The following is a 25,147-nucleotide window of genomic DNA, read 5'->3' as shown; positions in this document are numbered from 1 at the left end:
CCAGGAGTCTGCCTGAGTTTCCATCCAGGTGATGGTAAAGAAATATCCACGGAGTGGCTTATAAAAGACACTGGGAAATACAAGTAAGGTGGCTTTGTTATTGGACCCTCTAAGACCTGCTTGTTCAATGCACCGGCTACAATGTCAAATGATGTGGAAATGCACAGAGGTGGTTATATCTCCATAGAGAAGGCAGGAGATAAAAGAGCATGCTCCCAGACACGGCCAAGGCCTCTCAGTTCCCCAAAGGACCACAGAGACAGGCAGCTGTGGATGGTATCATCATGAGCAATGAGGATTCCAGCAGAGCCCAGAAGCACATCCATGGGCTTTTATACCCTTCTGGCCCTCCTTCACCCCTGATTGTCCCAGAGACTCTGCTAATGTGCCTACACACTCATGGAGTGTTAACCAGGAGACCGAGTGAATTGCCTTGAAAGACAAGTTCATGGGAATATCCTAGAGGAGGCTCAGGCTTTAGATCTGCATGAGTTTCATTCCTGAAAGTCCCCCAAACTATTCATTGGAAAGTGTATCATTTCTTCTCTTTTCAGTAAATGATAAAACAAGTATCTTAAATAGAGCATTCCAACATATAGATAAGTGCCTTTCTAGACTCTGTGCTCTTCCTCGGATGCATTAGCCCATGCCTGCACTAGCCTATGCCTGCATCGGCACCAGAATAGCAAAAAGGCCAGTGGGGCTGGAGTAAAGTGAGAGGGGAAAGAGAAGAACAGGAGAGCTCAGACAGGAATGTGCTCGGGGGTGGGAGGAGATCCACATTTGGCCTTTAAACTGTGAGTGAGCCCCTGCAGGGTTTTGAGCCGAGGGTGAAGTGATCTGATAGGTGTTAACAGGATGACTCCAGCTGCTGCACTGTGCTATGGAGGATGGGCTGCAGGGCGCATGAGTGCAAGCAGGAAGTTACTGAAATAATCTGGGTGAGAGATGACAGCTTCCTGGACCAGGATGCTGGAGGTGGAAGTGATGGGAAGGGTGAGAATCTGGGCGTCTTCTGAGGGTGGAGCCAGCAAGCCTTCCCAATGGATGGGATGTGACGTGTGAACAAAAGAGTGAGGTCAAGAAGGATTCTGAGGTTCTTGTGTGAGTAACTGGAAGGATGGGGTGACTATTGCCTAAAATGGGATAGTGTGGGAGGAATAGGTTTTAGGGAAAAGGCCCAATTTTAGACATGTTTGATTCGAAAGATCTCTGGTATTCAAGTAGAGATGTCAAGTAGACAGTTAAATACACAAGGCCTGTGTTTAGAAGAGAGATCCGGGCCAGGGGCAATTTGAGGTCTTTAAGATAGACACAGTATCTAATGCCACGTGGTTAGATTAGATCACCAAAGGAGGGGGCCCAGGCAGTGGTGAGATCCAAAGACTGGGACCTGGGGCACCCCAACATCAAGATGTCATGGAGATGGAAAGAAACCAGCAAGGAGAGCGAGAAGGAACAGCCTATATGGTTGGAAGAGAATATGGCATCACCGAAGCCAAGAGAAGACAACGGTCCAAGAAGAATGGATGGATCAGCTCTACCACAGGCTGCAGACAAGAGCAAGATGAAGACCCAGAATTCACCACCGGATACAGCAGGGGTCACTGGTGACTTGCCGAGAGCAGTTCTGGAAAGTGGTGGGGCTAAAAGTCCTAACTGGAGAAGGTTCAAGACGATGAGGAAGAGAAGTATGAAGAGACAGTAATGGTAGACATCATTTTTCTAGCAATTTTGCTGCAAAAGGGGGCAGACAAATGGGGTAGTGAAGGAGAGGGCAAGTGGAGTCAATAAGTAGCTTTTTTGTCTTTTAAGATGCAAGAAACGACAGCACCCTCAGATTCCGGTTGGAATGATCCAGTAGAGGGGAGACACTGCTGATGTGAGAGGGAAAGGAAGAATTGCTAAAGTAATGTATGGGCACCCATCCGGGCAAAGAGGCACTCTCAAACACTGCAGGGAAGCTGCATCCTGGTTCAAGGTTTTCAAAGGGAAATTGGCATTATATTTCAAAATTACAGATGCACATATTCTTGGACACAGCATTTTTATTTCCAAGATTCGGTTCTGCAGATATGCTAGCATCTATGTGCAAAGACATATCTACCTGTTATTTATCAGAACACTGTGTATAATATCAAAAGCCAGGAAAACCTTAAATGTATATTGATAGTGGATGGTTAAATCCATACCTGAAATACCATGCAGCCCTGGAAATGAGGTTGATCTCCACATTCTGTTCCAGAAAGTCTCCAAAATGACATAATTGAAAGATACCAAGGTAGAGAAGAGTACATGGTATGCTCCCACCTGTGAAAAAAAGCAGGGAATAAGGCGATACGTGGAGTTACATAGAAAACATGTGAATGTACATCGAACATTTCTGAGAGGATTTACTTCCCATTGGGTATACCTTTTCTAAAGTTTCCATTATTTTTCAGAAGTGTACTTACTATTTTTCACTAAAGATTAACACAAAGAGAAAAATATCTTTGCTAGAGAGGAAAAAAGCAAATTTAACAATTCTTGCTGTGCATTATTTCATTAACGTAAAGGACATTTTCTTATACAACATTTAAAGGAGAAAAGCTATTCTCTTGTAGGCTGTTTTGGAAAGTAGTAGGGAAAAAAGCCCTTCTAAATTGATTTTTACTGAACCAGCAATGTCTTTATTCAATACTTTGCAACACTGGAACATAAATTTTCATCATCTAAACCCAAGGTAAAAGATTTTTAGTTTCAAAGTGTATTTCTCTCGGGCACACAATAGGCATCCAATAAAAACTTGCTGGGTTGAATCAGATCACTAATGAGATGAATGTCACTAAGCATATGGGAAATGGGATTTAAATACAAAGCATTGAGGCTCCCTTCTCTGTATGTTTGTAGGTGTGTAAGCCTGTATGTGTACTAACAATAGATTAGCATCTGTTCTTTTTATCTTCAATTCACTGCACAGAATATGAGGGGGCTATGAATTAAACCACAAGGCCATCCTGATGCAATTTAGCAAACCATTTACATTTTAACGATTAAGAAATTATCAGGTAGGGGTGGAAATGAAAATGAAGGGAAGACCCATCTCCAGAAGCAGAAATTATTCCCGAGATTGCAGTCTTACAATGCACCTATCCTGAGTTAAGAGGGTATTTTACACATAAAGGTACTCGAATTAATAGTTCTTAAAAATAAAGAAGGATACCCATTAGGTACTTCTGAACTCGGAAAGTGGAAATTCATCATTTTTAGTGTCTGTCAGCGTGGAATCTCTTGTTTAGTCCTTTCATGAGCCACATTCATATGGAAGACCACATCGAAGCTCTTGATGGATGACGAGACCTTGAACTGTCTTCTGAAATATCGAGTAAGGCCGCATTCCTTTCTACTTTTTAGTAGTAAGCATACTTACCGTAATCAAATCTTTTGAAAACTAGCTCTCTGTGTTACATAATAGCATTGTATATAATAATCCTCTCATTTCTCAACCTTAAGCATTAGGGATTCTCTGCTATTTATTTAAGCTTGTGTGTTTTTTTCTTTCCCCAGTTTACTGAATTATTTATTAGTTACACAGTATTCATGCTCTGCGCTAAGTGCCGCCTCTCTCTCCTTCTGCAGCTGGAACGCAAGTACATATTCCAATTTATTACCAATTTAAAGCTCACCTGAAGCTAAGGAAGTAATCATTCATTGTGATGGAATCACTGGGATGGTTATATATTTTCGAAAACACTGATTTTGTTTTTAATATTGGGTCTCTTTGCTGCTTTTTTTGTTTGCTAACAGACAATGATATATAGGCTATATACAAAATCTTCACACTGCGATGCAATTATTTGCAGGCAAGATCCACACCTTGACAGGCTTCCAAGATGAAAAAAGGTGAAAACTGGTTCACTGACAAAATGTTCATCTCGAACTCAAACAGGAATTGATTGATGGAGCATTCTCACACCTGTATGCAAGTCTATGCAAGGTGCTGTAGACCAGTATTTTTCAAACTTTATAGTGCATACCCATCAACAGGGGATGTTGTTACTATGCAGAGGCAGATTCACGGGTCTGGGATGGGACCGGAGAGTCTGCATTTTTTTAAATTGTTTTATTGTTATGTTAATCACCATACATCATTAGTTCATGATTCACTGCCTGTGCACAACACCCAGTGCTCCACGCAGAACGTGCCCTCTTTAATACCCATCACCAGGCTAACCCATCCCCCCACCCCCCGCCCCTCTAGAACCCCCAGTTTGTTCCTCAGAGTCCATCGTCTCTCATGGTTCGTCTCCCCCTCCGACTTACTCCCCTTCATTCTTCCCCTCCTGCTATCTTCTTCTTTTTTTTTCTTAACATATATTGCATTATTTGTTTCAGAAGTACAGATCTGTGATTCAACAGTCTTGCACGATTCACAGCGCTCACCATAGCACATACCCTCCCCAGTGCCTATCAGCCGAGATTCTGCATTTTTAAGAAGGTTTCAGGTGATGTTGATGCTGTTGGTCCATAGACCTCATCTTGAACAGGAAGGCACAGAGCAATGGTCACCAATCCTAGTTGCACATTACAAGGGAACCTTAAAGAAACACAGATGTCCAGGTCCCAATTCTTTTTTTTTTTTTAAAGATTTTATTTATTTATTCATGAGAGACAGAGAGAGAGAGAGGCAGAGGGAGAAGCAGGCTCCCAAGGAGCAGGGGGCCCGATGCGGGACTCGATCCCAGGACCCTGGGATCATGACCTGAGCCGAAGGCAGACGCTTAACCATCTGAGCCACCCAGGCGCCCCCAGGTCCCAATTCTGTATCAGAACCTCTGGAGATGAAATTCAAGCCCTGCTGTTTGTTTTGTTTCGTTTTGTTTTTAATGTTTCCCAAGTGCTATTCACTGAATGTGTTCTCCCAAATTCATATGCTGAAACCCTCATTCCCAACATTGATGGTATCTGGAGATAAGGCCTTCAGGGAGGTAATTAGATTTAAATGATGTCATTAAGGTGGAGCCCTCATGATAGGACTGGTATTCTTATAAGAGACACCAGAAGGGCACCCGGGTGGCTCAGTTGGTTAAGCGTCTGCCTTTGACTCAGGTCGTGATCCCAGGGTCCTGGGACCGAGCCCCGAGTCAGGCTCCCTGCTCAGCGGGGAGCCTGCTTCTCCCTCTGCCTCTGCACCCACCCCCACTCGCGCTTTCTCTCTCCCTTGCTCTTGCTCTCTCAAATAAATAAATATTTTAAAAAGAAGAAGAAGAGACACCAGAGAGCTTGCTCTTTCTCTCTCCACCAGATGAGACACAGGTGGCCACCTACAAGCCAGGAAGAGGAACCCAAATGTGCAGGCACCCTGATCTCAGACTTCCAGCCTCCAGAATTGTGAGAAAATAAATCTCTGTTGTTTAAGCCACCCACTCTATGGCATTTTGTTATGGTGGCCCGAGCTAAGACACAGGGAGATTCTAATACTATGCCACCTAGGTTGACAACCATTGTTGTAAAGAATATTAAAGTGGCATAATCATAACTCTGTTGTAGGAGGCTTACAACCTACTGGGGAACTGTGACTTCAGCCTGTAAAAGTCGTAGATACTCAAGTGTAAGCCTGGGCCAGAAAGATAGAATATTGAGAGATTCAGAACAAGAGTACAGCCACGGTGGGGATGAAGAGGGAAGAAGGCCTTCACTTCCTAGAAAGTTCTGCTGAGGACCAAATTTTTATAAATTGTGTAATGTATATTTACATTACATAATAAAAAGGCTGCACTAAGAAGCATTCAGTCATGACTGTGATCACTGTATACACTCAGTGTAATCACTACCTCAATCAAAATATAGAACCCTGCCATCACCCCTGAAAGTTCCCTGCAATCCTGTCCAGCCAAGTCCCCCCATTCACAGAGGCAACCACCATTCCAATTCCTATCACCATAAGTTAGCATGGTCTGTTTTAGAGCTTCATGTGAATGGAACCCACGATATGTACGTTTTTGTGTCTGGCTTCTTTTCCTCAGCATAATTATTTTGGGATTTATCCACTTTATTACATGTATCAATACATGTAATCTCTTCTTATGGCTGAGTGATATTCCATGGCATAGATATATAACGGTTTCTCTATCTAACTGTTGCTGGACATTTTGGTTGTTTCTAGTTTAGGGCTATTAGAAATAAAGCTACTGTGAATATTCTTCCTAATGTCTTAAAAAAAAAACATATTTTCATTTCCCTTGGGTAAATACATAGAGGTGATCTTTCTGAGCTATGGCATAAATGTATGTTTAACTTTATAAATAAATTGCCAAACAGTTCTCCAAAAAGAATGTATCATTTTATGCTCCCACCAGGGATATACAAGAGTTCTGGTTACTCCATATTCTCACCTTAATGTTGTCAGTATTTTTTATTTTAAGTCTTCATTTTTTAAAATTCACTCATCTGTGTGATAAAACCAAGACTTTTGAGAAACAATTTAGCAAAGTAGTTAAGAGTATTGAGTCCTTGGAGGAAAATCTAGAAATATAAAGAGAATTATAGATGTAATGACCTTTTGAAAAAGCAACCCCGATTCTAAGAACCTACCTACATTTATATCTGTGCCAAGTACAAGAGATAAATGTACAACTTTATTCCCTGCAGTATTGTTTGCAATAATAAAAGGTTAGAAGGAATGCAAGGATCCAGTACAGGAACTAGTTTAAATAAGCTACAGTACACCAACACAATGGAGTTCTAAGAAGTTTTAAAGAAAGAATGAGAAAGGATTGTAGTTACTGATACAAAGAGATCTCCAGAATATACCAGTAAGTGGGAAAAAAATTTAAGCAAGGGGGGGTATGTGTACAAAGAAGGGAGGGGTTAAAATAAGGCTATATATCTATACACATATACATATTCGTATGTGCAAAAAAAAAAACCCAAAACCCTCCTAGAATGGACATATAAATAAGGAACTAATAAAATATGGTCATGTGTAGAAGGACAGAAAAACTAGGTAGAGGGAGCAGGGGGAGAAATAAGACTTCCCTCTGAATATTTTCCCACATAATTTTGATTTTGAATTATGTAAATGCATTACCATTAAAAAATTACAACTAAGGTATTCAGCTGAAATAAATTTACTCTATTTTGTTAAACTCTTAAAAAAATTTACAACTGAAAAACCCTAGAATTGAAAAGCAAACCCAAACATATATCAATTTGGCAACATGATCCACAGAAAAATTGTAGAAAGAAACAAACTGATTCAGGGAAAATCTGGGGATCTTAATGCTACTTGAGAAGAGGCAGAAACCAGTGGTCATCACTGAGGTTGTTATTAACAAAGTCCTCCCTTTGAGAATTGACCAAGGAAGCAGCACTTCTCCTGCTGCCCCAGTCCAAAATGCTTTTCAGAGTAAACAAATGGATCTAGCTGATTAGGGAAAGCTCTTCTTCACTAAGGAGTGGCAGCTGATAAACGCAGGAGAAATAACATTAGAAAAATCATCGTTTTGCGATTTCTAATGCATGTTAATTCAGGCAAGGGCTGTCAAATGGAACTGGCCACGCAGTGAATGGCTGAGGGGAAACCACACATCTGTGTGGTGTTAAAGGAACTCCATACTGAATACTTTCTGGTCACAGTGGGAACCATATCACTGTCTAGCAGCCAGCTCAGGTGGCCATCACACGACCCAGAGGACAGTCTGAGTTTCAGTGATGGTAAAACCACATGGCACGTGCCTCCTGAAGAAATGCCACGTGAAACATACAATGGCACCCCAAATGTATTCTAGACAGTTTATCAACATAAATTGATCAGGCTCTTTAGGAAATACAGGGGACAGACGAGCAGGCTAAGTGACAGCATGAGGAAGTGATCAGACAAACATTGAGCAGGAAAATTAACAGATGAAGAAAAGGACTGTTTTAGATTTAAAACACCTGCAAGCTCCAGACCTAAAACGTGATTTGGACAAACTAGCTTTGGGGAAATAGTTGTGCGACAGTTCGCATAATGTCAATGTGATCAAGATATTAGATGCTTTAGAAATTTATGGACAGGGAAAGAGAAAGATTATGAAAGGAAAACAAACTGTTTACAACATTATGATCTTGTTCTAGTAAAAAAATACATATATGTGTATGAAAATATGGAAATACATGTAATAAAAAATTAACACTTAATTGTCTCTGGTTGGTGGGCATATTAGTTTTCTATTGCCACACAAATTACCAAAAATATGGTGGATTAAAACAATAAAAATGTATTACCTCAGAGTTCTTTAAGTCAGAAGCCCAAATGGGTATCACTGAGCTAAAATCGAGGTGTTGGCAGGGCTGTGCTCCTTTTTAGAGGTTCTGGGGAAGAATCTATTTCCCTGTCTTTTTTAGCTTCTAGAGGCTGACGGCATTGCTTGGCTCATGGCCACTTCCTCCAGCTTCCTCCCTCATTAGCAGGTTGTGCCCTTCTCATCCTACATCACTCTGAAGTTCTCTTCTAGGCCCTAGGTACACTGGGCCACCAGAATAACCCAGAGCTCCTCTCTCAGTGTCACCTGATTAGCAATCTTAATTCCATCTGCAACCTTAATTTCCCTTTGCCCTGTAACTTAACATATTTGCAAGTTCTGGGGATTAGGACATTTGGAGGGGCCACCATGCAACCTTCCACAGTGGGAACGTGCTGTTGATTTTCTTATTGTTGCTCATCTGTCTTTTCTGGACGTCTACAAGGCTCATATATTGCTTCTGTAATAACAAAAGGCTATTCTTCATTTAAAAATAAGTATAGTGATGAGGCAGGAAGCAATACTGTAAGTGGTAATATTACGAAGATCATGAATAAACACCTATGGCAGGAATGCAGAAAACGTATGCCCTAAAAGGTATTGGTGGCTTGGAAAATTTCCACTGACAGAATATTAAAAAATGCTATAGTTCAAATGATGTGTATGAAAAGGCAGATGCTATATTCTGGAAAATGTTATGTATCCAAAAAAAAAAAAAAATGACTCTAGGGATGACAAGGACACCGTGGTCAAAGATACAGGTGAAAAGTATGAATAACAACTTTCACAAAATGGGAGTTTAGGTCCCAGCTCTGTCACTAACTAGCTGTGTGACCTGTGCAGCCCTTCAACCTTCCTTTGCCTCCATTGCATCATCTGAAAGGGGAGACTTTGCTTGTGGGGTTGTTGGAGGAGTAAATGATTTAATACTTGGACAGCGCTTAGAACTGTGCCTGGCACATGATACACACGCACCCTATATAGACGCTAGTCAGTAATGGTTATGATTCTGGCAGGTGTTTTGTGGCCACCTGTTTCCGATGGGAAACCACTTCAGGAATTTTAGTTAAGCTGGTACTTATGTTCCACCACTTCAAGGGATCACATGAGTTATGCACTGATTATCAACCAGGTTCTTACGCCCAAGGATACCAGAGTAATTAGCCTGGGGGTCTCACTACTAGAATTTTCGCCAAATGGCTAGGTTCCCAGGAAACACCCCAGTGGCATTAGCAGAGGGGCTAAATAATATTTTTGAAGCATCAACAGCTATTTTGCCCGGAACTTTCAACATGCCAAACGGTGCTTCCAACTATGGGTTTCTAACACTTGTATCGTGGTGGAAAGAAAAGTCTAATAATTTGCTAGTTTCACAAGGTGGGGGCAAAGCAAACAAGTTTTCTGGGACTGAGAGAGACTGGAGACACTTCGGTATATATTTTCCTGCCCACTGTGGATTAATATTAAACCAGTGAGATACCATGAGTTGTTGAGATCAGTCAAGCACAACACAGAACACCATATTTCAAGAACTTTATCATTAACAAATTCTAGTGATGTTGAATAATGTTCCATGGAAGAAATGCAACAGATTCCTTAAGGTTTAAAGCTGGAAGAGATTTTAGTGATCATTTTAATCCAGTGTGTCTCAGACTAGGTTAACAGTCCTACCTGCCACCACCACCTGCACACCCCCAACCCCACCATCCCTTTGTTTTCTGCAGGATTTCTTAAAGCCTTGAACATGCTATCTTGTGCTGTGACTCTTCAAGACTGGGAAATGGCATATGGCCCACGCTGACCACAGAACTCCTTTTTTCCCCCCTGATAATCTTTTACCTTCACAGGGGCTACTACTGATGATAACAACCTTCTGGGCAAACGCTGATGTATTATAACCACACTCCATAAAGCATGATGCCCAGAGTGGTCAAATGATTCACCGGGTAAGCTAACTGATGGCAGAGCTGGCCCAGAATCTAGGCCTGCCCAGACAGCTACTGGGGAGAACGTGTGCGCTGACGACTAGGTGCTCGGGGCCCAGGCAGCCGGGAGTACAGCAAGGAAACCATGAAGAGATAGAAACAGAACCTACAAGGAAAGGTAGAAGAACAGTTACCTGGAATGTGCCCTTCTCCTTTTTACTTTTTTGGCTTGACCTAATATTTATTAGAGACTCACAGTTTAAGACCCTGTTGATGTTGCAGAGGACACCAAAAAGCTGTGCATAAGGCATGGTCCTGCCCTGGAAGGCCACAGATTCTCACCTACAACACATGCATGAAGTTGAAATGTTAGCAAGAATCCTGTTTTCACAACACTGGTAGTTACTAAGCACCTTCCCATCCATTTCCCAGAACTCGTGCATTGGGCAAGTATGATTTGTCCCTTTTATAGATGAGAAAATGAACCACAGATCCAAGAGACTGACATGGCTCAAGGTGAAAGACCTGGCAAGTGGACTCTGTCTTCTGCTCACACCAAACACATCACATGGGGAGTTTAGGACAAATGTTTCGCTTTTTGATGACATCTGCAAATGTTTTGGGGGTTTTTACATCATATACAGTACATTGTTTGACTATCCAAAATTACTTCCATTACCAAGATTGATTTTTTTTAAAGGTTTATAAGAAAAACCATTTGTAACAAAGGAAGGAAGAGGGACATGTCAGGGCAATGGGGAAAGCAAGACTGAATATGGTATCATGTACACTCTCAGCAAAGATTTTTAACCACAGAAACAAATGTTCATTGTAGAATATTTTGATCATAGAGTAGAATGAGAAAAATATCTGTTCTCTTATCAACCAAAGAAAAGCAGTGTTCAGCAACCCCTCACTCCCCAAATTTTTAAGGTCATACATACTATAAAACTTGACAATTGACATGAAGCTTTTGAAAATTCTTTAGTTCTAAATATCTTGATATTTAGAAGTGATAACAATCATTTTCTTTTTCAACCTTGCAGCGTATTAAAGCAGACAGTGAAAAAGATGCTCAAAACATTCACACTGGCAGTATTATTAATTATATTTTGGAAATTAAATAGGGAAGCATGGGGAGCTAGAGGAGTGTCCTACGCATCCATTAGCTTTCTACCAACAGAAATATTTGATCCTGCCTACAGCAAGGTTCCAGCGCTGTGGCTGGAACCTTTGATCTTGCGTCCCACTCCAGCATATGGTGCTACTAAGCATAATCAAAGTGCAAATCTTTATAGAAAATTACAGAGACTCTGAAAAGGGGATGGGTGCTCCCTTCCTCTAATTTCCTTTCCTGCCATATTCCTGGTTTTATGTAAAAAGCATTTGGCCTTTTGATGAAATCTGCAAACACTTTGAGGGTATTTACACTGTATATAGTCAATTATTTGACTGTCCAAGATTATTTCCATTGCTGAGATTGACAGGCTGTTCCTTGCCAGGATTCAGCTACGGTTTTCAGTGGTGTGGGTTTGAAATCGCCTCCCTTATTTTGGCCTTAGACAGTAATATTAGACCTAAGGAGACACTGCAGCTCTGGGGTAGATGGGGAGCAGGGGCTTGACATGTGTGCTTTGAGAATAAATCATTGATAGTAGGCTTTGATAATAAATCATTGATAATAGATAGGATGGGTTACTAATCCTTGAAGTCGATACTCTTCAAAAGAAGTGCCCCCCTGTAAAAATACAAATATTTTTAAGCCCTTAATTATAACAATTCAGATCAAGTTGTGAGAAGGTTTTTATGAATTAAATTCCCTTCAAATATATATCTGTCGGCCCACCGAAGAGAGGGGGAGACAATTTCCAAATTATAAACTGAAAACAGAACTCGTGTTTTGTGAAAGTGATGACTTTGCTCTCTCGCCAATGTTCTGTTGTTAAGACTGAGCCCAGAGAAACAGGCCCCCAGCAAGTCTGCAGTTTGGAAGAACCTGGACCCAGGAAGGCTTTGTGTGTTGTTTCTCATGGTTACTGCTTTTATTGTGCCTAAGCCTTAAGCAGATTGTTTTTAATAATGGAGTTATGAAGAAAAAAAAGAGGGATGTTGAAAGCACCATTCAAAACCTTGAATCAAGTACAGGCACGTCCACTTTAAGCTGGTGGGCACCGGCACGCTGGGCTGGTTGTGCATGGCATCCGTCTGTCCTGGCTGGGGCAGTGCCAAACCTGGCTGGCCGGTGCTCTTACTGAACCGACTGCTAAGTTTTTGAATATCACCCTCAACTGGCTTCATTAGGTGTACATATAGGCATGTATCAACATGGAGCCTAGCAAGGTCCAACCATAAAAAGCTGAGGTCAGAAGCCAATGGTTTAGATTGTGGTCTGCACTCTATTGTTACAGCGCTGGATCGTTCCAGAAGTTAGCTAACTTCTCTAGTTCTTAGCACCCTCCCCTCCCAACCGGGATACGAATAATCTTCACCTCATGCCTCATGAGACTCATGTTGAGGTTAAAACCAGATATTCAATGTGTTCTCTAAAATTGTGTTTTAAAGATACTTTTAATTAATTTCAAAGCAACACATAATGATTGTACATCATTTAGGAAATGCCAAAAAACAAAATGTAAACAATTATTCATTTTCTCACCATGTAAAGACAACAACTATTAACATTTAAAATTTTTTTCTTCTAGATTTTTTGGTGAACACTCTTGGACAAGTCAACAACAGCTGTTGAGTACCACAAATGTGAAATAAAATAAGGCTGTTGTCTTTCCAGCTGGGTGGGGATATAAATCACTAAATAAATGTTTTTACTGTAGTGTGAAGAAACCCAAATAAAAGAATATTGGAAAGTTGTACCATAAAATACAATTCTAGGCCTGGTTCCTCAAGATGACAAATATTTAGGAATAAGAGACACTCTTACACCTAAAGCATTTCCTGAGGCTACTGACTGAATTCTATCTAAGGGAGGACAACATTGTATGACCACTATAAAATTTCAGTTTACACAAAAACAAACGCTATCCTGCAACCATAAACAGTGTGCGGATTTGCCTTATTTCTTAAGTTACTACACCCAAGCCAACAACTGCCTTTCCTTTTTTTTGAACTTGCCAGAAGCACCTACATTTCACTGGAGTTTTTGTAGCGATTGTAAAAGCAACCTGCTTTTACATGTCAGTTTCAAATACTCAGGCATCTTTGAACGGATGAATAAGGATGTTCCTTGAACCCAAAATCCAGTGTGTTAGAAGCAGTCCCTTGTCAATGGCCCTCAACACATACAGTATTATGTGGGCCGCATATTTTCTACACAGGTTTCAGTTATTCTTTTCCTCTCAAAACATAATTGCTACTCCAGCAAATGGTGCCCCTCGTATTTATCTGTAATGGCACCATCTTCCTGGATTATCAGCTATATACATTTAACTCCCTAGCCACGCGGAGCTCTCAGAAGGAACAGAAAGAGGTCTCACTTGTCTTTCTGTCCCGGGGCCCCTAGCAGAGGAGACACAGAAAGGTCTGAATAAGCCCTCCAGAATTCTCCTTCAGTGATAATACCTAAAACAAAAAACAAAAACAAAAACACCCTGGGGATGTGCTAAATAAAGATCCCTAGGCCCTATTCTGAATCAGTTTCAATTCAGGTTCTGAATCAGTCTATGGAGGTGGGCCTAGGATCCTGTATTTTTAGTAAGCTCCTCAGTTTCCTCCTCTGTAAAATGGGTTGACAATAGTTCCTATCTCACAAGGTAGTTGTGGAAATAAATGAGTTACTTTATGCAGAGGGCTCACACCACCGCCTGGCACTCAGCCAGCACCACATGAGTGCCAGTCACAGTTACTGAAATCATCGTAATACAACCAGCCGATCATAAGCAGGTGTTTTGGAAATACTGTCGAACAGTTTTCTCAAACTTAGGTCTACATAAAAATCATCCGATGGCTTATAAATGCAGATGCCAGGGCTCTGCCCCCAGAGATTCTGATTTAGTAAGGCCGATACCTTGCCAGCATTCCTATTTGCTTATGGGAGGGACATGGAGAATGTGCCGATATACTGTAACCCACTGGTCCTCTTATTCACATTGCTAATCCCCAAGGCAAAGAAACTTGACTCTCAGACTGGGAGTAAGATGAGGCTCAGTCAGACAGAGAGAGTTTTGGGGGCTGGGTTTGATAACACGCCAAAGGACCAATGGGGACTCTTGGCTTCCTACTTCATCTGTGTTGGGGGCCACACTGCCTATCTTGGGTTGGCTCACTCGGGGTGAGGAAACAGCTGGGCCTTCTCTGCAGGCTGCCCTGAGTAAGCTCCACGCGGCTGCTCCAGCAGGACTTGGCAGATCCACCTCTCCCCACAGCAGGGAGCTTGAGCTCTCCTCCCCCTAACCCTTCCTGCCCCAGAGCAGCCAACTCACACCAGGTCCAGGAGCTACTGAAGACACGGCCTGGAATCCTTCTTGCCTCTGCAGTTCAAGTCCAAGGGAACCACAGGTTTCTTGGGAAGAAAGCACTTGTACCTCCCTGGCAAGCCCAAGAAGATTCCAGGCCTGGGCAGGACCAAGAACCCTTACACCATATATATGTGTCATGGAACCAGACCAAACTTGCCTCTGCTTCTGACCTCTGCAACTATCCCCCAGTGCGCTTGAGATTTAAAGGGCAAGCTTTCCAAAAGTGAAACGACAAAGCTCTTGCTTCTCTCACAAACAGCATTCCCTTCTGGATTTCCATGTGTGATTATCCAAGTTATACATTTAAGCATAATCAATACTTGAATCTCCCGGAACATGACCAAGCCTGGATCCATCCATAAACAAAGACATTACATCGTTAAGAGACAGGCATTTAAATGGAGACAACAGTGTCCATGCTTTTACTAAAAATTATTACTATTTATAGAAAATTCGGTATAGGCTATGTTATAATGTAGAAGTCACATTTTAAAAAATGCTTTCCTTCACACTCCTGCAATGTTTCTCCTTTTTCTTCCTAAATCCAAGTATATGTACTTTTTCCTCCTAAAATGCTACACACGGACAGGCCTGTCTCTAATATTTGAGGAGCCCAGGGTCAGAGTGTGAAAGAAGATCCCTGGTCCCTGGCGCCTCCCCTCAGCTCCGGCTCCTGCATTACGAAGAGTCTCCTAGTGGCCTCCCGGGCATACCACAGGAAATCGCAGCTCACACCTCCAGATTCTTTTTGCACAGCTGCCTTGTGGCCTTCTCTTGGCCCTAGGGATATATAAACTGTGGCATAACCAGCCCCCAAGAGGACAGGCGGATGAAAGTCTTCACAGATTTAGGCAGTTGAATAAGAAACTCCAGGGTCCTAGGAGCCCTGGGCAGGAGCGGGGCTGTGGGCTGTGGGTGGGCACATCCCTTTGGAAGCCTGAAATCCTGCTCTTCTGGGGAGGGACACAACCAGACGAAGACTGGAACAAAGCCCTCTCCAGTCCAGGTAACCGTGGTCCAAGAGTGATGCTATATCTAGTATCTACGCAAAGCCTATGCATAGCTTACCTAGTGAATACCTTGGTCTGGATGTTCTATCAACACATACTTTGCACAAACCACTGTCACACCAAGGTCCCAGAGGGCAAGAACTGGATAGATAACATTCTCTTTGTATAGCACCTACTTTATTTAGCAGAGATACCTTTTGACGTTGCAGTGCAAATATCATTATGTCATCTGCCTGCAGAAATCCTTAAAGGGGAGTAAGGGAATATTTATTTGGAAGCCATATGAGCAAGTTTGTGTGATACTGTTGAAAAATACAAATGTCAAAAGATCTCATCAACAAAGACAGAAGATCTGGGGGTTCCTAAAGGACCCTCTTGCCCCTGTCTGCAGGCTTCCAGCACTTCCCTCCTCTGGAAACCTTCCTCAAGCTCTCAGTCCAGGCCAGGTGCCCTCCTCAGGGCTCCCATAGCTCCACCCCTCGGCACTTACCACCTGGTGATGCCATTGCTCACTCCTTGCCCATCAGGCTCCCATGGAGCTGTTGCACCCTGGGGTCTGGCACTGAATCCTATCAGCCGCTGCATTCCCATCACTCATCCTGGGATTTGTCTCTTGCTAGATTCTCATAAATAGTACCTGCCAGATCACCAGCATTCAAAGCAAATGCAGCTTTGGAGTTGCTTTTACAGCTCTTCACTACCGGGGGGCTCTAAGTACTGCTGAATTCAAGCAAAATACCGTTTTAGCTCCTGGAAGAGAGAGATGGTCTGAAAATAAAACACGTGAATGTGCAGCATTACAGAAACAGAGATCATTGGGGGCACATAAGAATACACATTCATGTACTCTGAAGGATTTAAATGTCATTCATTTGTAAAGTGGACCTCAAGCTACATGCCTTTAAAAAGGGAAGCATTTGTCAAAAAGACCGTAATCACACTATTTCAGAAAGAATTTAGCTGCATGCACACACACATATGTGTTATCACTTCATCTGCAGATTCCAAAGTCTTAATCTCACTGAAACTGGACTGAGGGTGCTAGCAACACCTATCGAAAGCTATTTATACTTATTTGAAGCATGGCACACTGTATCTATTTTAAGCAAGGTTAACTAGGTGGCTGATGGATTACTTCAAGAAATTACTTCAAGAAAATGGAATGTTGTGGAAAAGCAATTGCCTTTTGACATAAACCAGATATGATGTTATTTCTACCTGCAAGCCAGCACTACTGGTAGAAATGTTAAACACTGGGCAATAATACCAACGACAGTCAAAACATTGAAAAATACCAAACACCTGCAGGGGTCTGATGATTTTGTACATCTTCCTTCGGGGCACCTATAAAGCAAAGACACTCCAAGTGCAGTGAGTGATTAGTGCAAACTCTCGAGGTCCTCGGACGGAACGGTGCCTGTGGTCCCCACTCTGCAAGATGTCTGCAGACTCAGGGGTGGGGTCCCATCTCTGCTTCTCCCTTTCTTCCACGTTACACCTCTCTCAGCTCTTCTCTGATGGCCGGTTGTGTGTCCTCACACCATAGGCTCAAAGCTGATGCAGCCACAGCGCCATCCCAGGTAGATCCATCCAGCGGTTCAATTTGAAAGCCAGCAGCTTCCTAGTCTTCTTTTCTCCAAAAAAACGGAAAGTCCTCCTAACAACATCTGGGGGGCCAGGATCAGGCCAGCTTGTGCCACACTGTGCAAGCCTGGGTTTCACCCTCTGGGGCAGTACCTTCATAAGGGGGACTGCAGTCAAGAACTAAAAAGGTTTCAGAAGTTTCTCACCATGAGAACTAAAAACCAAACTACCTTCTATCTTGTTAAGACAGATACTTGGAAAGTATCTGACAGATACTAAGAAAGATACACACTTTCTTTATTTGAAAACTCAAAGCATATCACAAGCAAACTTGGGTCTGTTCGCTGTGCCCAGAATAGGCATTTCACTACTGACTGACCGTGAGCTCTCCACTGCCCTTCGCCCTGGAGCCTCCAGTACCTGCTCTCCCATAAGTCTTCCTTGACCATGCAGCCAAGGATCTCGTCTTTCCTGAAATTCAGAACTCCTCTCTATCACCCACCTATATAAATCGCTAAATGAGGCACTCAATCACTGCCAAACACTGGAATTACTAAAACTCACCTTGTATCTCAGCAGCTACTGCCTTAGATGATGACTTAACATTTCCATGACTTGCCCTCCCCTCTAGATAGCCAGCCTCTTGAGGTGAGGATGTCTCCTTTAATTTTTCACAGAGCAGATCCTTAAAATTACATTTTCTGAACATTTTGGGTGGGAAGGGGGAGGGAAGGGACCTTTATTTTTAGCAAGACTGTTTGCATAAACAAATGATTAAAAAGAGCTACTCCTTGCCCATCCTCATTCTCAGCGGGGGGCTGCCCTCCAAGGCGCCAGGGACAAATGCTCCATTCTATACTGATAAGTGGTGAGACTCCCCCACTAAACTAGGCCTGAGAACTTCTGGGCCTCAAGACTTTGAAGATCCCTGCAAGCCCAGGCATCGAGCTGGTGAGGCCCGCAGGTAGCAGTTACCAGAGGGTCTGTGGAGGTGATTTTATGTCTATGCACACGTGCAGAGCCTACCCCAAGGGCTGTAAGACGGGAGGAGGATTAATGAGACTAAATCACCAAAATCTGACAGAGACACCCTCTTCGCGGTGGTAGAACCAGTTCCGGGATTCTCCAGGCTCTTACCTACAGCAGGGCCAAGCGAGTACCCAGTTCTGATCTCTACGTGGGACGATGCCTCTCCTCCGCCACCTGTACAGCCCCGTCAAAAAATCCAAACACCCAACACTCAGACGGGGCTGACCTGGCCTCTTCTGACGGTAGTCCACCGACAGCTCTTTGGAGACAACCTTGGGCAGCCCTAAAGTTCTTACAGGATGTTTGCGCCCTCCGTGCTGCGTGCACTGCCCGCGGGGTGACACTTGGAAGCGCAAGTGACTTGAAAACGAAGAAGAGGAGCCGCGCTCCCAATGAGCCGAAATGACTGGTGTACTCATCTAAAATAAAAAGGTCTCTGTCTGCAAATTCCGTTTGCTAGCCCGGTAATCCACCCCCGCCCCCAGCCCTGCGTCGAGGGCCGACCCGTACAGCTGTTTTTAATCCCTACTTTTCTCACTCGGCGTCCAGGGCTCGGGCTGACCAGACGCGGAGCCACTTAGCGTTTCCTCCTCCCCCTGTCAGGGTCTGTCCTCCCTCCGCCGTCTCCTCTTTCTCCGCCTGCATCCCCGGGGGGCAGAGTGTGGGAAGAACGAATTTCCGCCTGGTTTGCCCGCCACTCGCAGACTTGGGTCCCTTCCGGACGCAGCCTGCGCACCCCCGGCTCCTCCCCCAGCTGTTCCACGGAGGCCGCGCTCCTGGTCGCGGACCGAGAGCCAGGAGGCGCGGGCTGCGGGGGCCGAGCCGCCGGGGCGCAGCAGCCAAGCCGCGCCCCGAGGAGCTCTTGGAAGGGCTCCCGCCTGCAGCTGGGGAATCCGCTTGGCGGGGAGAATCCGTGCCAGGGAATCCAGCTCTCCGGACTCAAGCTGCAAACAAAAAGCTCAGGTCTGGCTCCCTCCCTCCGCCCCCCGACGCACACCCGGAGAAACAGTTTTGTGCAGAAATGCAACAAGTAGCACCCGGAGCTCCCGGAGCGCCCTGAGCCGCCTGACTTGGCGGGGCGAAGCCCGCCTGCAGAGACCCGGGCCAGCCACCGGACAAAGGGCGGAGGAGGGGCTGGGCCGCGCTGCGGAGTCCGAAAGAGGCCATTGAGCGACTCTGGCCAGGCCAAGGGGAATGCAGAGGAGACACAGAGCAGGCGGGCCAAGAGGACGATCCGGCCGCAGCACGCAGGGCAGGCGGCGATGGAGGCTGCCCGCGCGGTGCGCTTCCTGCTCGTGGTGTGCGGCTGCCTAGCGCTCCCGCCGCGGGCCCAGCCCGTGTGCCCGGAGCGCTGCGACTGCCAGCACCCCCAGCACCTCCTGTGCACCAACAGGGGGCTCCGCGCCGTGCCCAAGACCAGCTCGCTACCGAGCCCCCAGGACGTGCTCACCTACAGCCTCGGCGGCAACTTCATAACCAACATCACGGCCTTCGACTTCCACCGTCTGGGGCAGCTCAGACGGCTGGACCTGCAGTACAACCAGATCCGCTCTCTGCACCCCAAGACCTTTGAGAAGCTCTCCCGGCTGGAGGAGCTCTACCTGGGGAACAATCTCCTGCAGGCGCTCGTCCCGGGCACGCTGGCCCCGCTGCGCAAGCTGCGCATCCTCTACGCCAACGGGAACGAGATCGGCCGCCTGAGCCGCGGCTCCTTCGAGGGCCTGGAGAGTCTGGTCAAGCTGCGGCTGGACGGGAACGCCCTGGGGGCGCTGCCGGACGCGGTCTTCGCTCCCTTGGGCAACTTGCTCTACCTACATCTGGAGTCCAACCGGATCCGCTTTCTGGGCAAGAACGCCTTTGCCCAGTTGGGCAAATTGCGCTTCCTTAACCTCTCTGCCAACGAGCTGCAGCCCTCCCTACGCCACGCGGCCACCTTCGCCCCGCTGCGCTCCCTCTCCACCCTCATCCTCTCGGCCAACAGCCTCCAGCACCTCGGGCCGCGCGTCTTCCAGCACCTGCCGCGTCTTGGCCTCCTCTCACTCAGGGGCAACCAGCTCACTCACCTCGCGCCGGAGGCCTTTTGGGGGTTGGAGGCCCTGCGCGAGCTGCGCCTGGAGGGGAATCGGCTGAGCCAGCTGCCCGTGGCGCTGCTGGAGCCTCTGCACAGCCTGGAGGCGCTGGACCTTAGCGGGAACGCGCTGTCCGCTCTGCACCCCACTGTCTTTGGCCACCTGGGCCGGCTGCGCGAGCTCAGCCTCCGCGACAACGCGCTCAGCGCCCTCTCCGGGGACATCTTCGCCGCCAGCCCGGCCCTCTACCGGCTGGACCTAGACGGCAATGGCTGGACCTGCGACTGCCGTCTGCGGGGCCTGAAGCGCTGGATGGGCGACTGGCACTCGCAAGGCCGTCTTCTCACGGTCTTCGTGCAGTGTCGCCACCCCCCGGCCTTGAGGGGCAAGTACCTGGATTACCTGGATGACCAGCAGCTGCAGAACGGGGCTTGTGCAGACCCCTCGGCCTCAGGTTCCCCGACCGCCGAAGGTCAGGGGAGGCCTTTGCCCACAGCCAGAGGGGAGGAGGTGGCACCCCCTGCAGGCGGCCTCTCGGAGGAGCTGCCACCGCAGCCGCAGTCACAGCCGCAGCAGCGCGAGCGATTTCTGCCCGGGGTGGCTTGGGATGCGGCCGCCAGGGAGCTCTTGGGCAACCGCAGCGCTCTGAGGCTGAGCCGACGGGGCCCGGGCCTCCAGCAGCCGGACCCCTCCGCCGCTGCTGCCGAGGGCCCGGCGCCACACCCACTGGACCTGCTCCAGAAGCCCGAGCCGGGACCTCAGACTCCGGCAGACGCCGCCCACGCGGAGCCCACCCCGACGGCCGCGCCCGCCTCTGCGCCGCCGCCCGCTGGCGACCCCTGGCAGCGCGCGGCGGCGAAGCAGCGCCTGGCCGCGCAGCAGCAGGAAAGCGCCGCCCAGCCAGACGGCGGGGTCGGCCTGCCGCCGCTGGTGTCCGACCCTTGCGACTTCAACAAGTTCATCCTGTGCAACCTGACGGTGGAGGCGGTGGACGCCGACAGCGCCTCGGTGCGCTGGGCGGTGCGCCAGTACCGAAGCCCCCCACCGCTGGGCGGCGCGCGCTTCCGCCTGCTCTTCGACCGCTTTGGCCAGCAGCCCAAGTTCCACCGCTTCGTCTACCTGCCGGAGCGCAGCGACTCGGCCACGCTGCGCGAGCTGCGCGGAGACACCCCCTACCTGGTGTGCGTGGAGGGCGTCCTCGGGGGCCGCGTCTGCCCGGTGGCCCCCCGTGACCACTGCGCCGGGCTGGTCACCCTGCCGGAGCCTGGGAGCCGGAGCAGCGTCGATTACCAGCTGCTGACCTTGGTCTTGCTGGCCGTCAACGCGCTGCTGGTGTTCCTGGCGCTGGCGGCCTGGGCGTCCCGCTGGTTGCGGAGGAAGCTGCGGGCTAGGCGGAAGGGTGGGGCCCCTGTGCATGTTCGACACATGTATTCCACCCGACGTCCCCTGCGCTCCATGGGCACCGGCGTGTCTGCGGACTTCTCGGGCTTCCAGTCACACCGGCCGCGCACCACTGTGTGTGCTCTCAGTGAGGCGGACCTCATCGAGTTCCCCTGCGACCGCTTCATGGACAGCGGGGGCGGCGGTACAGGTGGCAGCTTGAGGCGGGAGGACCATCTTCTGCAGCGGTTTGCTGACTAGATCCGGGGCCTCCAGGGGTGTGGAGACCATTTCATTGGCCTTGAGGAGCCGGCCACTTTCTGTGGAGCCCCTCAGGGGAAGATCTCAGGGGAAGATCTAACTTTATCAGAGCTTCTCCTTTCCCCGTTTTGTGAACTTGCCAGAGAAGCCAAAGGGGAAGCCAGTTCGGCACCCCCGCCCCCCCCAATTCCCAGTACCCACTCATGATGTGAATGGGTGGTACTTGGTGGTCAAGGCCAAGAGTAGGGGACAAACGGATGGTAGAGTCCAGAGGTGGAAAGCCTTCTTTTACATGGAGACCTTGGCACAGCTATGGATATGGCTTTTGTGGTGTTGCAACGCAAGAGCCTGGCCCCCTTTGGGGTAGAAAAGGGCGCTTTTGCCCCCGGAATGGCCAGAATGCTTTTTGTTTGTTCAGTGGGAAACAGAGGAGTTTTGTCCTATTTAAGGGAAAAGGAACTTAGTATTACAAAGGAGGCTTGGCACCTGGACTGCCCTGGGCTGGTGGTCTCTGCCAAGAAGGGAGATGCTGTAAGCAGGTGGTAAAGTTTAACACACCCGCCAAGGAACTCTTTCATATTGGTTAATAGAACATTCAGGATAATTTAAAGTTTAAATAATTAGAGAGGCTATTTTTTTTTTTTTTGAACAATGTGAAGAGCTCGGACATTTAACAAACTGACAATAAACTCAAGGACTGTTTTAGTTGAGCTGAGCCGTTCAACTAGTATTTTCTTTTTAACGTTAACACTGCAAGAACATTGGCTGACCTTGGGGTTAACTAAGATTACCTATTTTCTCAGGAGAAGGCTGCATGCAAGACTTCTCTGTCAGGGTTGCTCCTGTGGCTTTTTAATTTTATTTTTTCTAAACCTATATATGGAAAAGGAAATGTCAGTGCCAGACTTGGTAAAAGAATGTAAGGTGTGCATAACCGCTGACGGCATAGGGAACTGCAGCCTTCCAGTTCACTTAACCGCATCTCTGACACTGTGTCCAGATTGGAATAAATATGATGTGGTACTTCTCATGTTTTTATCAGTCACGCACAGTAGACTGTGCCCTGCTTCTCTTGAGTTGCACCGTTAAGTGATAAAGGCAGTTCCCTAATAGGAGGGAAGCAAAAGGTGATAGTCAGTTGACAGCGTAAGTTTCAATCACCTTAATGTCTTACTCTATAGGAAAGAGGGGGGAAGAAATTATTGGAAAAAAATGTGAAAAAGGGTACATCAGTGATTGTCTGTTTCTACTAAAACCAGAAGATTGTTAGGAGTACTTAAACCTCACTGTGAAATAATGATTTATTTTGCAAGTTAATCTCCACTACCCCGTGTTTTACCATGTTATTAAATCTTATCTTTTAGTTAATAATTGCAGTATTTCTTTTAAATGTTTTTGTTTTAAATTTAGGATTAGCTCCTTTATTTGCTCTGTTGTTTTCAACTGTTTGGGACACTTTCGTTCCCTGATATTTATGAAGTACATGTTTATGACTAAATGTAGTGCTTTGGTTTACATTAATGATTTTGTGTGTGGTCTAGAAAAGCAGTCACAGGGCAGGGGTGCACGGTGATGTTCACCATGGTTGTGGAGTTATTGGCAGTGGGGTGCCACAGAGGCTACTACGATGGTGCTAAGGCTAACAGTGAATCTCCTGTTTAGGGCCTTAGGCCCCTGAGGGTCCTGATGACTCAGGGAATCTATCATAGTCTGGGGGGGTCCTTCATTTTATGTTTGGCCTCCATTGAGCCAAGCCTGCCCTTGTCCCAACAGCTGAGCAGAGACCCAGGGCTCTAAACGAACGGATCTGTGTTTATGTTCAGATGAATAAATGGCCAGACCACTTAAAGTACAGCTGCTTCTCTGGCAGTCTTATCTATGGGGCCAAAACTTAATAAACCACAGGAAATAGGCTGTCATTCTTAGTTTGCTGCCAGGGTCCATGTCAGATCCCAAGCATATGAGTACGTGGGAGAGGGGGTCGTTGCTTGCTCTTATTTGAAACCTTTGGGCTATTTACTTGCCCCTCTCGTGCTCCTAGTTTTGTTCATTTGTAGAGCAATGGCATCTTTTAGCTGGTCCTTTTGCACAGCAGTGTAATCTTGAGCCCCACTGAAAGTCTGGAAAAGACCTCTGATGCTTCCTAGCACCTACCCTTTCATCTGCAGAACATCACTGAAAATACTTTACGGAAAAACAGTAAAATCTATGTAAAAGGAGTTCGACTGGAAAGTCTTTCGGTGGGAAATGAATGAATGTTATACATTGTTATGTTCAGTTATGTCAATAAACCCACTTACTAATGGAGATGTTTTATTGTTGGAGTTTCCAAGTAGCCTATACACTTTCGTAATGATATGCTGTGGTTTCTACAGCAGTTTCCATTGACGACAATGAAACATGAGCTTCAAGTCTGTCTGTCCTCTTGCAGTGGTTTTTAATTGCCATTTCTACCAGAGAGTGCAGACTTTATTTTTCAGAAATAGTTAGGAGAGTTTATGCCCAGAGAAACAACGGATGACTCTAAAAGCAGATGGTAAGCCATGATAAGAAAACACTGTTAAAATACCAGTGACAGCAAGATGACTGGGTCTCAGCATCAGCAAGGAATCAGGACTTTTGACTCCCATGGTCAATAATCAGGAGCTATCTTGAACTGGAGGTCATTTTTGCCATTACCAAAGTGTATGAAAAGATAAGATTTCTAAAGTGAGAAAGAATAAACTATATCCTACCATATGAGGTAGGATGGTTCATTTAAAGCACCATTGAGGGACGCCGGGGTGGCTCAGTCGGTTAAGCATCTGCCTTCGGCTCAGGTCATGATTCCGGGGTCCTGGGATTGAGCCCCGCGTCGGGCTCCCTGCTCAGTGGGGGGAGTCGGCTTCTCCCTCTCTCTCTGCTCGTGTGCTCTCTCTTGCTCACTCACTCTCTCAAATAAATAAATTTTAAAAATCTTAAAAATAACATAAAATAAAGCAGCATTGAAGCAGTCTGGAATGTAGTCGGACCCTCAGCCCAACCTGTTAAGATTATTACTGGGTAATAACTGGCACGTGATCAGAGCAGCTTCACTAATTTGCAAAGACCTGGTTTTCACCAGAAGTACACCAATGTGGGCAGCTACTCTCTATCAAGAAACCATTAAAACAG

General features: G+C 46.2%; 1 protein-coding gene across 1 annotated transcript; it reads left to right on the top strand.

The window, feature by feature from the left end:
* Nucleotides 1-18,119: 18,119 nt before the first annotated feature.
* Nucleotides 18,120-24,301, top strand: TRIL (TLR4 interactor with leucine rich repeats). The gene has a single exon (XM_025873077.2). It carries the CDS (start codon nt 19,547-19,549, stop codon nt 21,992-21,994), a length of 2,448 nt encoding a protein of 815 aa, XP_025728862.1. The 5' UTR covers nt 18,120-19,546; the 3' UTR covers nt 21,995-24,301.
* Nucleotides 24,302-25,147: the final 846 nt, after the last annotated feature.

This window comes from Callorhinus ursinus, unplaced genomic scaffold (genome assembly GCF_003265705.2).
Source record: "Callorhinus ursinus isolate GAN/ISIS: 27379988/994484 unplaced genomic scaffold, GSC_fseal_2.0 scaffold12, whole genome shotgun sequence".
NCBI lineage: Eukaryota > Metazoa > Chordata > Mammalia > Carnivora > Otariidae > Callorhinus > Callorhinus ursinus.
The sequence above is the reverse complement of the archived record's forward strand: the minus strand, read 5'-3'. Positions and strand labels throughout refer to the sequence as shown.

What these genes read in the sequence shown, in the direction of transcription:
- TRIL (XM_025873077.2), top strand. Translation starts at nt 19,547, where the DNA reads ATGGAGGCTGCCCGCGCGGTGCGCTTCCTGCTCGTGGTGTGCGGCTGC.